The following is a 16626-nucleotide window of genomic DNA, read 5'->3' on the forward strand; positions in this document are numbered from 1 at the left end:
AGAGCCTTTTTCTATCAAAGATTCTTGTTATTGCATGCCCAAGCACACCAAGTAACTTTGTACCAAATTTACCTCACTGTGTCACCACCAACTTTAAAATAATTCTTCAAATCCTGTTTCAGTTAACTGAACTCACCTAAATGTAGCTCCCCTGTAATGGAACTCTCACTTGACTCAGGACTCTGGCAAGCACATGAACTGAGATCCAAAAACTGCTTTTTCTTTTAAGTTATTCAGAGTGGTAAAAACTCCTCTTTCCAATGTTCTTAATGTGTGGTTGTGTGTGTGTATGAAGTTGTGACCATATCCCGGTTGGAACATGTGAATAAACTATACTTCTGGTTTAACTCTAAAGGGGGTTTGCTGTGAGTCACCTTAAAATTCAGAAACATAAGAACATAAGAGCATAAGACCTAAGAGCAGGAGTAGGCCATCTGGCCCCTCGAGCCTGCTCCGCCATTCAATGAGTTCAAGGCTGATCTTTTGTGGACTCAGCTCCACTTTCCGGCCCAAACACCATAACCCTTAATCCCTTTATTCTTCAAAAAACTATCTATCTTTATCTTGAAAACATTTAATGAAGGACCCTCAACTGCTTCACTGGGCAAGGAATTCCATAGATTCACAACCCTTTGGGTGAAGACGTTCCTCCTAAGCCCAGTCTTAAATCTACTTCCCCGTATTTTGAGGCTGTGCTCCCTTGTTCTGCTGTCACCCGCCAGTGGAAACAACCTCCCTGCTTCTAACCAATGTATTCCCTTCATAATTTTATGTGTTACTATAAGATCCCCCCCGCATCCTTTTATATTCCAACGAGTACAATCCAAGTCTACTCAACCTCGCCTCATAATCCAACCCCCTCAACTCTGGGAGTAAACTAGTGAATCTTCTTTGCACACCCTCCAGTGCCAGTACGTCCTTTCTCAAGCAAGGAGACCAAAACTGTACACAATACTCCAGGTGTGGCCTCACTAGCGCCTTATAGAGTTGCAGCATAACCTCCCTCGACTGAAACTCCATCCCTCTAGCAATGAAGGACAAAACTCTATTCGCTTTCTTAATCACCTGTTGCACCTGTCAACCAACTTTTTACGACTCATGCACTAGCACACCCAGGTCCCTCTGCACAGCAGCATGTTTTAATATTTTATCATTTAAATAATAAACCCTTTTGCTTTTATTCCTACCAAAATGGATAACCTCACATTTGTCAACATTGTATTCCATCTGCCAGACCCTAGCCCATTCACTTAGCCTATCCAAATCCCTCTGCAGACTTCCAGTGTCCTCTGCATTTTTGCTTTACCACTCATCTTAGTGTTGTCTGCAAACTTTGCCACATTGCCCTTGGTCCCCAACTCCAAATCATCTATGTAAATTGTGAACAATTGTGGGCCCAGCACTGATCCCTGAGGGACACCACTAGCTACAGATTGCCAACCAGAGAAACACCCATTAATCCCCACTCTTTGCTTTCTATTAATTAACCAATCCTCTATCCATGCTACCACTTTACCCTCAATGCCATGCATCTTTATCTTATGCAGCAACCTTTTGTGTGGCACCTTGTCCAATGATTTCTGGAAATCCAGATATACCACATCCATTGGCTCCCCGTTATCTACTGCACTGGTAACGTCCTCAAAAAATTCCACTAAATTTGTTAGGCACAACCTGCCCTTTATGAACCCATGCTGCATCTGCCCAATGGGACAATTTCCATCCAGATGCCTCGCTATTTCTTCCTTGATGATAGATTTCAGCATCTTCCCTACTACCAAAGTTAAGCTCACTGGCCTATAATTACCCGCTTTCTGCCTACCTCCTTTTTTAAACAGTGGTGTCACGTTTGCTAATTTCCAAACTGCCGGGACCACCCCAGAGTCTAGTGACGTTTGGTAAATTATCACGAGTGCATTTGCAATTCCCTAGCCATCGCTTTTAGTACCCTGGGATGCATTCCATCAGAGTATAAACGCCATTTTTTAAAGGTACACCCACTACAGTTATTCTATAAAAACATCCATTTCTTAAAGGTACTCTCACATGACATTATGAGATCATTAATCAGTCCTGTCTCATTACACAGGACCAGATCAAGGATCCCTCGTATGTTCCATTACATACTGTTGTAGAAAACTATCACAGATACATTCTATGAACTCCTCCTCAAGGCTGCCTTGACCGACCTGGTTAAACCAATCGAAATGTAAATTAAAATCCTCCATGAAAGCTGCTGTACCATTTCTACATGCACCAGTTATTTATTTGTTTATTGCCTGCCCCACCATAATGTTACTATTTGGTGGCCTATAGACTACCTCCTAACAGTGACTTTTTTTGCCTTACTATTCCTGATTTCCACCCAAATAGATTCAACCTTATCCTCCATAGCACCGATGTCATCCCTCGCTACTGCCCAGATGTCATCCTTAAATAACAGAGCTACACCACCTCCCTTACCATCGACTCTGTTCTTCCGAAAAGTTTGATACCCTTGGATATTTAACTCCCAGTCGTGACCATCCTTCAACCATGTTTAGTAATGGCCACTAAATCATAGTCATTCACGATGATTTGCGTCATTAGCTCATTTACCTTATTCCGAATACTACGAGCATTCAGATAAAGTACCCTTATGTTGGCTTTTATTCCTCCATTTTGAATCTTAACACCTCGATCAGTAACCTCGCCTAAGTTATTTTTCCTTTTACCTTTTCTCCTAATTTTCCTTAACGTTGAACCCATATCTTTATGTAATAACCTGCTGCTTCGCTTTTCATTTATGTTTTTACTTCCCGTTTTATTCCTTTTACTATTACTGGGCCTATTCACTGAGCTCTCCTCAGTCACTGTACCCTATACTGTGGCCCTTTTTTGATTTTTGACTCCGGCTTCTCTGCCTTACACTTTCCTCCTTACTGCCTTTTGATTCTGTCCCCGTTTTACTTCTCTGCATCGGTTCCCAACCCCCTGCCACATTAGTTTAAACCTTCCCCAACAGCACTAGCAAACATCCCCCCTCGGACCTTGGTTCCAGTCCTGCCCAGGTGCAGACCATCCGGTTTGTATTGGTCCCACCTCCCCCAGAACCGGTTCCAATGCCCCAGAAATTTGAATCCCTCCGTTTTGCACCATCTCTCGAGCCATGCATTCATCCTATCTATCCTGACATTCCTACTCTGACGAGCAGGGGGCTGGATTCTCTGTCGGTGGGATCCTCCATTTTGCCGGCAACGTACTCACACCTGTGGATTTCCCGACTGCGTGGGGGTGCCCACAATGGGAAACCCCATTGGCCGGCTACCTGGACAGTGGATCCCGCTGCCGGCGGGGGTGCGCCGAACCTGAAAAAGGGTGTGGCGTGGCGGAGAATCCCACCTAGAGGTTTAGGGACATCACCACAGGCTATTTCAAAAGTTAAAACACATTAACTTGCAGATAGACAGTGAAAAAATGAAGGAGTTTAGTGTTTCATCTCTCCCATGTTGTTGTAACAATCTGATCTCAGTGAGACTGTTAACTCAGAACATGGAGTGGATTATCCTTTTGGGAAGTTATTGATAGGTTATACCATACATCAGGCCAATTTACACATAAAATCCTGCAAATTGTATTAGCAAACTGTGATGATTGTCCCTTTAAGGGCAACACAGCAGAGTAAGGGTCACCTCAGGTGGAGGGCTCTACTAGGCAGAGGTATTTTAGAGCTAGCTGCAAACATGTTAATGATCACTAAATAAAATTCTTTGTGTTGATTACTGAAGTCTCTGAAAGTACAACATTACACATATACTGGACAATAAAAATCAGTGCAACCAATCAAGGAGAGTACAAAATATCCACCGAAGCTTCCTTCTTCAGCATGAAATTTAACGTCCGGGATTTTCCGGGCTCCTTCACTGCAGGCGCAAATTCAACAAAGGCAGGAAACTCTTGCAAGAGGGGCATACTGGGATTTGCAACAGGAAGATCTCAGAAGCGAATCTCCTGGGAACGTTGTATGTTCCCGCCCACTGGAATGACTTGACACCGGCAGGAATCGCTACAGGTCTCCAAAACCAGATGCGATGATCGCAGCGGGGCCTCGGAAACCAGCGTGGCCCTCGGGCGTTCCAAGACATGGCAGGGCAGTGTCCTGGCACTGATCCTGGCACCTCCAGGACGGGGTCTGAGTGGGAGGGGTCTGGATGGGTGACAGTAGGGCTAATAGGAAGACCACTAGAAGGGCCCCGATGCCTGCAATCAATAATGAGGCGCCCTGATGTCCTAGGTGGGGGGCGCGGAGGGTGGGTGGGGAGGGGGGTATGGAATGGAGTTCTGTAACTTCAATTTGAGATCGGGCACCTTTAAAAATGACACACAGATCTCTGTGGAGTCGGGCTTGCCGGCATCTTTGAGCCCTGCCCGTAAAAATGATGGCTGTCAAAGGCTGTCAAAAAACTTCAAGGCCTTTATACTTGGCTTTTGAGGAAGCCTCTGACACTTGCTGCTTTAAACACTTTTGTGTGAGGCAGCAAATGTTAAGAAAGAGTAAGTAAAAATGCAATGATTTTTATCCTAAGGCACGCACTGCTTTTCAGCTTTCAGACAGGAATCACCAATGGGGGGCTCCGATGGGGGTCTCTTTGGGTAGGGGGGTCTCTGTTGGTGGTCTGATGGGGAATATGATGAGGAATATGATGGGATGGTCTGAGGGGGGCCTTGATGGGGGGATGGAGAGGCTGTGAAAATGGTTGGGCTAGAGGGGTGGGGACAGGATTTGTGTTGTGGGAAGGATTTTGAGGGGCACCTCCATCATGCATTGACCCCTTTGACCCACCACAGGGTCTACCACATCCAGGCAATGCTTGGAAATACCTGCACCAATTCAGCCCTGCGTGAATCTAGGGCATCACGGAGGACTGGAGAATGGAACTTCCAGCCCTTTAATCAGATGCAAACGGGTGCAAATGACATGATGCTGTCGGCATGGGGTGTGAAACTTGCTGCTGCAGCCAGCAGGGGTCTGGAGCATCGGAATGGGATTGGCGCCCAGCGCAGATCCGATAGAATCCCTACAGTGCAGAAGGAGGCCCATCGAGTCTGTACCAATCCTCTGAAAGAGAATCCTACCTCGGCCCAACTCCCCCGCCCTATCCCTGCAACCCCACCTAACCTGAACCCTGCAGATCGTTGGACTGGGGGAGGAAATCAGAGCACCAAGAGGAAACGCAGACAGACATGGGGAAAATTTGCAAACTCCACACAGTCACAAAGGATAGAATCGAATCCGGGTTCCTGGCTCTGTGAGGCAGCAGTGCTAACCCCTGTGCCCATCCCGTTTTTTGGCTGACGCCCAATTCCTCGTCGGATCGGGAACCCCACTACCAGTGGCGGGCAACCAGCATCCCCCCCTCCCCCGCATATTTTGCTCAAAACATTAAGGCCTCCTGCCAGCAACGAACCGGGACTGGTCTCCACTGGTGTGAAGAAAGGTTCAGGGGGCAAGGGCTTTTCTCACTGGAGCAAAGTTGGAAGAGAGGTGACTTGACAAAGCGATGAGAGGCGTGGATAGAGTGGATAGCCAGAGACTTTTCCCCAGGGTGGAAATGGCTGTCACGAGGGGACATAATTTGAAGGTGATTGGAGGAAGGTACCGGGGAGATGTCAGAGGTCGGTTGTTTCCACAGAGAGTGGTGGGTGTGTGGAACGCACTGCCAGCAGAGGTGGTGGAGTCAGGGTCATAAGGGACATTTAAGCGACTCTTAGACAGGCACATGGACAGCAGTAAATTGAAGGGGTGTAGGTTGGATTGATCTTAGAATAGGATAAGTGGTCAGCACAACATCGTGGGCCGAAGGGCCTATACTGTGCTCTACTGTTCAATGTTCTGTGATTCTCAGAGTGGGGCTCAGGTGCAAGCCTTAGTCTTTAACCATGCAAATATGTGCATGGCGGCGAGCTCGCCGGATTCCATCGCAATCCCAGTTAGGCCGTCGTTTTGAGTGGGCGGCCCGATCCCGAGGTCGGGAGGCAGGCACCACCCCTTCCCCACACAATGCTAATTCTGTCCCTCCCTCTCACTGGCGATGAGGGTCATCCTCGCCCCCACCCCGAATAACGGTTCACCTCCCACCCCACAGTCCACACGCATGCTGTGTGAAGGGAGGGAGATGTCTGGTTTTCTTGGATTCCCCATGTGTGTTGGAGTTTGAGGTTTTTTACTATGTTTTATTACTGGAGACAGGGCACCCTTTAAAAGCTAACGTTGCAGGCGAGGGGGTTTCTGCCTGCAGCGTTTTATTCCAAGCACTGGAAAATATGGCAAGATAAGGTGGCGGTGCAGCTGGCATGGGGCACAGCGCTTTTCTAACCCGAGCCAACACTTAGCGAAAAAGACAGAAAGTCCCCTCCTCCACACCCACCACACGTTTTAGACTCTCCAGTCAGGAAACACAACTTTGCAGTTTCCACGGCTCATTCCTCTCAACTCCAGAAGGGTCCATTCAATTTTCAGCAGATTTTGCCTTGGCTGCAGGGCACATCAAAATGAAAGGAAACAGAATCTATACCCAGGTCGGAATCCACCGGCCAATGACAAATCCAGAAGCCCAAAACGTGTCACTCTATTTGGATGGCTTTTGGAATCCTTGGCAACACCTGAACTGACTGTGGGAACATGTTATTTCATGCCTGAAACAAACATTTCACGTGACAGGAAATTGTTACTGTCCCTCTGTGTAACTCCTCAGTTTCAAGGTATAATTCACTGCCCACCTCCCCACCGAGGCAGACCGAAGCAAATCTAATTCTGAATTGGCTGCGCTCCTCCCTGTCAGGATTTCCAAGACCTGCTCAAATGTTTGATGAATGGAGCAAACAGATTCCTGATGATACCATAAGAACATAAGAACTAGGAGCAGGAGTAGGCCATCTGGCCCTTCGAGCCTGCTCTGTCATTTAGTGAGATCATGGCTGATCTTTTGTGGACTCAGCTCCACTTTCCGGCCCGAACACCATAACCCTTAATCCCTTTATTCTTCAAAAAACTATCTATCTTTATCTTGAAAACATAATGAAGGAGCCTCAACCGCTTCACTGGGCAAGGAATTCCATAGATTCACAACCCTTTGGGTGAAGAAGTTCCTCCTGAGCTCAGTCCTAAATCTACTTCCCCTTATTTTGAGGCTATGCCCCCTAGTTCTGCTTTCACCCGCCAGTGGAAACAACCTCCCCGCATCTATCCTACATATTCCCTTCCAAATTTCATATGTTTCTATAAGATCCCCCCGCATCCTTCTAAATTCCAATGAGTACAGTCCCAGTCTACTCAACCTCTCCTCGTAATCCAACCCCCTCAACTCTGGGATTAACCGAGTGAATCACCTCTGTACACACTCCAGCACGTCCATTCTCAGGTATGGAGACCAAAACTGAACACAATACTCCAGGCGTGGCCTCACTAACACCTTATTCAGTTGCAGCATAACCTCCCTTGTCTTAAATTCCATCCCTCTAGCAATGAAGGACAAAGCTCCATTTGCCTTCTTAATCACCTGTTGCACCTGTAAACCAACTTTTTGAGACTCATGCACTAGCATACCCAGGTCTCTCTGCACAGCAGCATGTTTTAATATTTTATCATTTAAATAATAATCCCTTTTGCTGTTATTCCTACCAAAATGGATAACCTCACATTTGTCAACATTGTATTCCATCTGCCAGACCCTAGCCCATTCACTTAGCCTATCCAAATCCCTCTGCACACTTCCAGTATCCTCTGCACTTTTTGCTTTACCACTCATCGTGATGTGGCACGATGGAAAGCGGGACGTGCCATGTGTGCCGATGACTCAGGACCAAGCCGCAAGTGGAGGGAAAGTAAAACAGCCAAAATGTTCACCCCACTTGATTTCAAAGTCAAGGTGGCATCAAATACTTTTTCCCTTTGTTTTTCCAATATTGCTATGTCCAATATTCCTCTGAACCTTCAGCCTTTGTTCCTTTTAAGCTTCAAAGCTATTGCTCTACAGTATCCTTATGGCTGTAATAGGGAATAATCATCCGCTCATTTGTTCTCATGACTTGTAGAATTTCTTACTGCTCTCCCTCCTGCAGAGTTTTAAATCTATCTTGGTGGTACCCATGGTCATTATTTTCGACTACCTTTCATTCTTTACCAGCGTTTTCCATCCTGGGAATAATAGAAAACACAAAGTATGGGACGTTCCGCAGAATGCCAAACTGTAGGAAGTGAAACGAAGAGAGGTTTTGTCAAATGTGTGGATTTTAAGGAGGGCTGTAAAAAGGAGCAGAGAGACAGAGGGTTTAGTATCATAGTTCATAGTATTTACAGTGCAGAAGGAGGCCATTCAGCCCATCGAGTCTGCACCGGCTCTTGGAAAGAGCAGCCTATCCAAGGTCCACACCTCCACCCTATCCCCATAACCCAGCAACCCCACCCAACACTAAGGGCAATTTTGGACACTAAGAGCAATTTAGCATAGCCAATCCACCTAACCTGTACATCTTTGGACTGTGGGAGGAAACCGGAGCACCCGGAGGAAACCCACGCACACACGGGGAGGATATGCAGACTCCGCACAGACAGTGACCCAAGCCGGAATTGAACCTGGGACCCTGGAGCTGTGAAGCAATTGTGCTATCCACAATGCTACCGTGCTGAGTGAAACTTACATTGTTCAGCTGGATGGGTGAACGCAAGGATGCCAACAGTGGGTTAAGCAAGAGGTCAGAGTTGGAGAAACACAGAATTTTGAGAGGCTTGGAGAGCTTGTAGAACTGGAGGAGGTTACAAAGATGTTGGGGGTGGGGGGGGGGGGAGGGGGGGGGAGGAGGAGAGCGGGGCAGTATTGAATGGAAGCTGGAGAGCAAGCTTCTTTTAGGAAAGGCACACCATTGAAGTGCCACTCAGACACTTAGCTAGACAATGGCAGGCCCGCAGGATCAAGGAACCAGGGATAGATGTTCTGCCCAGCAAGGCCGGAATTCCCCAGCCATTGGGATTCTCTTTCCTGCTGACAGCGCCCCTCTCTGCCTTTATCAAGGTGTTACGCTTCCCGGAAAAGCTGCACAAGACTCTGGACTTGTCATTTATCCAGTCGAGGGAAAAGATAGACAATTTGGGATTTTTAACCTCTCCTTCCTTAAAGAATTACTTCTTTCATTACATTTCACTTCTTTGAATGGATTATAATGTAATGCCCACAACAATCTGAGCTCTGGGGTAGGGGAATGCAATTTGTGAAATGTTGACTCTCTTGTCCAGAATGTAACTGCAAAATAAAGTGAAGCGTTACCTTCATCGGTCATTCCAGGCTTGTGCTTCGCACGTTCTTCCTGCTGGGCAAGGAGCACGAGCTCATGGCGATAGAGGTCAAATTTGGTATCAAGCTGTTTCCGTTTTATCTCGGGCATCCATGTCTTTGCCACGTTTATTCTGTAGCTGTACGTGCGTTTTTGAAGTTCACTCACTGTGAACGATAGATTTCAAAGGAGGAAAGTTGAACACAAAATTCTTTCGACGGTCATTTGAACAGTAAAACCGGGATATGGGTCCCCATACAGCCGGTTCTGAGTCTGCGCATGCGCACGGCGGTGGCCTCCAGTGGCTGCGCCGAGCGCCATGGCGGACTTGGACCGCAGCCCAACACCAACAAAGCAGGCTCCCCTGATCGGCCCCGCGCGCCCGAGGATCCTTCCGGCCCATTTACTGCCCCGGCCGCCGGTAAGGGCCCCCCCACCACCTGGCGCTTGATCCTCCCGCTCCCCCACCAGGACGTCCGTGGACTGAGTCCGCAGCTGCCACGCGAGAGTCCCGACCGGCCATTCCGCATTATTTCCACGCCGTCGGGAACTCGGCCGGTCGGGAGCGGAGTATCACTGGGAGATCCTCTGGCAATAGCCCCCCAGCCGCGCGGCATAATTTGTGGACGCGCGGATATTCGGGGCTCAGAGAATCGCCGGAGCGATGCCGAGCCCGATTCCATCGGGAACTTTGATTCTCCATCCCTGCGCCAAATGCGATTATGGCGCGGGGCAAGAGAGAATCCAGCCCAAGGTGCTCTTTAGGAGAGGTAATAATCACATTGGGAGAGGAAATTCTGCCCTTAATGTTTGATTGTCTTTGATTAGATGGCACAATAGGTCAATGTTGAGTCGGTTTCTCTTGCCACAGGCGCTGTCTGCTGTGTTGAATATCTTCAGATTTCTTGGGCGAGATTCTCCGACCCCCCGCCGGGTTGGAGAATCGATGGGGGCTGGCTTGAATCCCGCCCCCGCCGGTTGCCGAATTCTCCGGCACCGGAGATTCGGCGGGGGCGGGAATCACGCCGCGCCGGTTGGCGGGCCCCCCCCCCGCGATTCTCCGGCCCGGATGGGCCGAAGTCCCGCTGCTAGGATGCCTGTCCCGCCGGCGTGGATTAAACCACCTACCTTACCGGCGGGACAAGGCGGCGCGGGCGGGCTCCGGGCGCGGGGCGATCTGTCCACGGGGGGTGCCCCCTCGGTGACCTGGCCCGCGATTGGGCCCCACCAATCCGCGGGCGGGCCTGTGCCATGGGGGCACTCTTTTCCTTCCGCCTTCGTCACGGTCTCCACCATGGCGGAGGCGGAAGAGACTCCCTCCATGCGCCGCCCGGAGATGTCATTTCCGCGCCAGCTGGCGGGGCGGAAATTAGTCCGGCGTGGGCCTAGCCCCTCAAGGTTGGGGCTCGGCCCCCCAAGATGCGGAGGATTCCGCACCTTTGGGGCGGCGCGATGCCCGACTGATTTGCGCCGTTTTTGGCGCCGGTCGGCGGACATCGCGCCGATACCGGAGAATTTCGCCCCTTGTTTTTCTTTCAGACTTCCAACGGTATTGGACTTTTGGATTTTCACAAATCCTTACCCCCAATCAGAACAAAGACAGCCAAGAAACACCTTTAAATGGTCCAGAATTAGCACCGCACTTCCAGAAGCAGGGCGAGGCCACAGGAATTTCTGTGTCAAATTAGAAACTAATTGTAGTTGAAGGGAATTTACCTGGTGGAAGGTTTGGAGCAGAAGTAGAAATTTCAACTCCAAGGTCTGTGAGAATTTCATGGGACCTCTCAGCATAACCTATGATTAAAAAGAAAAAGGACGTTTAGTTCCCACTCTTAGCCAACCAACTTGGTAACTGACCGTTTCTTTTTATTCTTTCGTGGGATGTGGATGTTACTTGCATGCCAGCATTTTCTCCTCACCTCTAATTGCTCTCACTTTTTGAATTGCTGCAGTTCATACAATACCTTTTATTCGCTCAAGGGACATGGATGTCGCAGGCTGTGCCAGCATTAATTGCACACCCCCCATTGCCCATGAGGGGGCAGTTAAGAATCAGCCACATTGCTGTGGGTTTGGAGTCACATGTAGGCCAGACAGGTAAGGATGTTGTGGTGGGATTCGAACCCAGGTTCCCAGATCATTATCCTTAGTCTATGGATTACTAGCGGCAAGACCACTGTGCAGCCGCCTCCCCGAGGAGTGGAGTGCAGACGACCCTTCGGTGCACCTGGTAAAGAACACCCACAGTGCGGCTGACAAGGAAGAGTCAGGATGTTGACCCTGTGGCAATAAACAAACAGCAACGTAGTTCCAGGTGGGGAAAGTGTGCGACTTGGAGGGGGACATGAAGGTGGCGATGTTTTAAATCCAGAATTTCGATTTCAGAACTCTCAGCTGTGGGTTGGGCGCTTGGCCATCAGTTCGTTCTGTGTCTGGGCCCAGCACGGCATGTTCCAGGCACGCCTACCATATGCTTAAAGTGCCTGGCCAATTAATGGCATGAGCTGGCTCAATTAAAGATGGCGGGCCTACTTCTGAGGCTGAAGGGTCAATGGGAAGTCCTCCAGCACTGGCAAGTTTGCAACCTCACCAGCCAAGGCGACACCCCCAACCGATAAAGGGGAATCTGACAATAGAGCTCCCCTGAGGCCTGCCGACATTGTCCCCTGGTGCCCCAGGGTTCTGGGGGGCAATGCAGAGGGCAGTGCCAAGGGGCAGGGCCAGTGGGCAGAGTCATGGTTACTGACAATGCATACTCCTCTCACCCTGGGGGCTATACTTAGCTGTGCATCCCCGGTGGGTTCCCTTTCCCTGGTCCCATTGTGGGTTAGGGAGAAGGGGCCCCTCACATGGCTCATTGCCATCCCCCATTATTTCTGGCCTTGAGCCGACCATGATAGAATCATAGAATTTACAATGCAGAAGAAGCCCATTCGGCCCAACGAGTCTGAACCGGCCCTTGGAAAGAGCACCCCACCCAAGCCCACACCTCCACCCTATCGCAACACCTCCACCCTATCCCCGTAACCCCGCCTAACCTTTTTTTGGACACTAAGGGCAATTTAGCATAGCCAATCCACCCAACCTGCAGATCTTTGGACTGTGGGAGGAAACCGGAGCATCCGGAGGAAACCCACGCAGACACGGGGAGGATGTGCAGACTCCGCACAGACAGTGACCCAAGCTGGGAATCGAACTTGGGACCCTGGAGCTGTGAAGTAACTGTGCTAACCACTGTGCTACCGTGCTACCCTTATGGATGGGGTGCCAATTAAGCAATTCCAACAGCCGTAAAGGAGCTAGACTCCATCCAGGACAAAGCAGCCTGCAAATTTGGCACCCCATCCACCAACTACACGTTCACTCACTTCACCACCAGCGTGCAGCAGCAGCGTGGACCATATGTCAAGGTGTAGTGCAGCAACTGAGCAAGGATCCTTCAACAGTACCTTTCAAACCTACAACCCCTACCACCGAGAAGGACAAGGATGGCAAATGCATGGGAGCCTGTAAGCTTCCCTCCAGGTTGGAGATCATCTTGACTTGGGACCACATTGCTGTTTCTTCACTGTCAAAACCTGCAAACTCTTTCCTGAGTGGCACCTTTGGTGTACCTGCACCACATGGACTGCAGCAGTTCAAGATGGAAGCTCAGCACTACTTTCTCAATGGCATTTCGGGATGGGAAACAAATGCTGGCCTTTCAATGTCCACATCCAATGAAAAAAATAATTTTAAATATCTTAGACACAGTGTCAGTGAACCTTGTCGAAGGTACACACTACTGCCACTATTTATCGGTGGTGGAGAGATTAAATGTTGTGGAAGGGGTGCCAAACAAGTGGATTGTTTTGGCCCAATGTTAAACTTCTTGGGGGGGGGGATTCTCCGTCCCGCCGCACGCGTTTGCTGGTGCGGCGTGCCCCCGTCGGGATCCTCCATTCCGGCAGACAGCCAATGGGGTTTCCCATTGAGGGCACCCCCATGCCATCGGGAAATCCGCGGGCGTGAGTGCGCTGCCAGCGAAGCGGAAGATCCCACCGATGGCGAATCCAACCCCTTGAGTGTTGTTGGAGCTGCACTCATCCAGGTAAGTGGAGAATGTTCCATTACACTCCTGACTTGTGCCTTGTAGGTGGTGGACAATCCCCGCAGGATTCCCAGCCTCTGACCTGCTCTGGAAGCCACAGTATTAATATGGCTAGTCCAGGGCAGGTTCTGGTCAGTGGGAATTCCCTGGACGTTGATTGTGCGGGACTCCGCAATGGTAATGCCATTGAATGTTAAAGGGTGGTGGTTAGATCCTCTCTTGTTGAAGATGGTCACTGCTTGCCACATGTCAGTCCAAGCCTGGACAGTGTCCTTTTTTGACTTTACCAACTGCACTGATACCACTCAGGAATTACATATTTCTGTGGGGCTTAATAAGGTTTCCACTGTACTTCTGCCATGGTTACAGCAGTGGAATAGAAAATTCTTGGTGTATGTTCCGACTCAACCATACCTTCCATTAGTTTTTCATTGAGTGTACAGTTTAAGCATTGATTTAAGATGTTAAAGCCCTTTCTCCAACCCTCGGAATCGACTTCCCTGCTCGGAAATCAACACCACAGAATTTATTCTTACGTCTATGTTGATTTAACTTACTTGGGCCACAAGGTTCTTGCGATAGATCTGTTGACAGAAAATAGTGTTTTCAGACTTGTAAATATATATTTTTTAATAGGCACAAATGTTCTTGCTATTAAAGTGGAATTCTTTGTATTTTGTGAATAAAGGTACCCGTCAGGCTCTCTATTAAACTAGTGTAGAAGTTTTAACCCTGTGTTGCGAATTATACCCTCGGCAAAGCATGGAGCTAAGAGGGCAGAATGTCAATCACCAGAAAGCCAATAAAGGGGTTTTAAAATTTGTTCTTGAGATATGAATGGCATTAACCATTACCCACCCATAGCTGTGGATGAATAATGTGAGCGAGGAAGGCCAGATATTTCATTTTGGACATTAATCGACCAGGTGGACTTTTATCAGAAATATAGCAGCTTTTCAGGACTAAATAATTGTAAGTGAAATCAAAGTTGAGATAGTAGGTAATAGAGAAACCCTGGGTTTCAAAGTTTTGATTTATTTTTTGGGCAGTCCTTCGCTGAAGACCCGAGGTAATGGGTCTAACATGCTGAACGAAATGGAAGCTTTGCCACCAGCCATATCAGTGAGGTATCACTAAGTTCAATCATTCTTCTATTGATTCTCATAACGTGACCAGCATGAGAAAAACTACACTCATTGGCCATTCGCAGGATGATTATTTTTACAGGCGAATGACTTGCTCGGGCAGTGGAAGATATTAAATGTATGAAAGCCTCTGGAGAGGAACATGAAAATCAGAGCTGGAATATATAACTCAGCACTTCAAACCTGTCCTATCATTCTTTTGGAGTAGGGAATATCTGTACCGGAGTTCTATATCCACCTTCTCTCCGGATGCCTCAATACCCTTGGCCTGAGAAAACACAGTCAATCTCAATCCTGTAAATACATTGGTCAGTGTTCGGAATCACTGAGTTCCAGGTTTTCATTACTTCTTGCATGAAAAGTATGACTCATTTTACCACAAAATGGCGTGTCAAATTTTGAAATCATTGCCTTTTGTTATGTGTTCCTCCATTTTACTGTACATACAAACATTTACATACAAACACATTTTACATACAAACACGGAAACAAAGACCTGGAGGAGGTCACTCAGCCCTCAAACCTCCTCTGCCATTAAATAAGATCATGGCTGACCTGATAGTAACCTAAAATCTGCATCCCGCCGACCCTCGATAGCCTATCGCCCTCTTGCTCACTAAGAATATCTCTGACTTAAAAATATTCAAATATTCATCACCTTTCCAGGAAGAAAGTTCCAAGGACTCGCGACCATCTGTGAGAAAGAAATTTCCCCTCACCTCCCTTTTAGACCAAAAGACCATTAGATATTAGTAGCACATTGACTTCAGGAAGCAAAGTACTGTACACAACCCTGTCAGCATCAATGGGGCCGAGGTGGAGATGGTTAGCAGTTTCAAATTCCTTGGGGTACACATCTCCAAAAATCTGTCCTGGTCCACCCACGTCGATGCTACCACCAAGAAAGCACAACAGCGCCTATATTTCCTCAGGAAAATAAGGAAATTCGGCATGTTCACATTAACTCTTACCAACTTTTACAGATGCACCATAGAAAGCATCCTATCTGGCTGCATCACAGCCTGGTATGGCAACTGCTAGGCCCAGGACCGCAAGAAACTTCAGAGAGTCGTGAACACTGCCCAGTCCATCACACAAACCTGCCTCCCATCCATTGACTCCATCTACACCTCCCGCTGCCTGGGGAAAGCGGGCAGCATAATCAAAGACCCCTCCCACCCGGCTTACTCACTCTTCCAACTTCTTCCATTGGGCAGGAGATACAAAAGTCTGAGAACACGCACGAACAGACTCAAAAACAGCTTCTTCCCCGCTGTTACCAGACTCCTGATCGACCCTCTTATGGACTGACCTCATTAACACTACACCGTGTATGCTTCATCCGATGCCGGTGCTCATTGCGGTGTACCTTGTGTTGCCCTATTATGTATTTTCTTTTATTTCCTTTTCATTTCATGTACTTAATGATCTGTTGAGCTGCTCGCAGAAAAATACTTTTCACTGTACCTCGGTACACGTGACAATAAACAAATCCAATCCCATCCAATCCAATAGAATTAGGCCACTCGGTCCAATGGGTCTGCTCCGCCATTCAATCACAGCTGATATGTTTCTCATCCCCATTCTCCCCATAACCCCTGATCCCCTATTTAATCAAGACATTATCTATCTCTGTCTTAAAGACACTCAGCGACTTAGCCTCCACAGCCTTCTGCTGCAAAGAGTTCCGCAGATTCACTCCCCTCTGGCTGAAGAAATTCCTCCTCATCTCTGTTTTAAAGGATCGTCCCTTTAGTCATAGATTGTGCCTCTGGTTCTAGTTTTTCCTACACATTGAAACATCCTGTCCACGTCCACTCTATCTCGACCATTCAATATTCTGTAAGTTTCAATGAGTTCGCCCCTCGTCCTTCTAAACTCTATCGAGTACAGACCCAGAGTCCTCAACTTCTCCCCTTATGACCAGCTCTTCATTCCAGGGATCATTTTTGTGAACCTCCTCTGGACCCTTTCCAAGACCAGCACATCCTTTCTTAGATACGGGGCCCAAAACCGCTCACAATACTCCAAATGGGGTCTGACCAGAGCCTTATACAGCCTCAGAAGAACATCCCTGCTCTT

At 48.3% G+C, this 16626-nt stretch overlaps 1 protein-coding gene across 6 annotated transcripts in view; it reads right to left on the reverse strand.

Moving 5' to 3' along the window:
• Positions 1-16626, reverse strand: part of LOC140424705 (uncharacterized) — a 429538-nt gene that overhangs the window by 383780 nt on the left and 29132 nt on the right. For all 6 annotated transcript variants that reach the window (XM_072508006.1, XM_072508009.1, XM_072508004.1 and 3 more), the window contains exons 4-6: positions 13957-13983; positions 11026-11103; positions 9303-9476 (exon numbers count right to left, since the gene is read on the reverse strand). In XM_072508006.1, coding sequence (XP_072364107.1) covers positions 9303-9476; positions 11026-11103; positions 13957-13983 — 279 coding nt within the window. The remainder of the gene's footprint in view (positions 1-9302; positions 9477-11025; positions 11104-13956; positions 13984-16626) is intronic.

The sequence above is a fragment of the Scyliorhinus torazame genome, chromosome 6 (assembly GCF_047496885.1).
Source record: "Scyliorhinus torazame isolate Kashiwa2021f chromosome 6, sScyTor2.1, whole genome shotgun sequence".
NCBI classification, from domain to species: domain Eukaryota; kingdom Metazoa; phylum Chordata; class Chondrichthyes; order Carcharhiniformes; family Scyliorhinidae; genus Scyliorhinus; species Scyliorhinus torazame.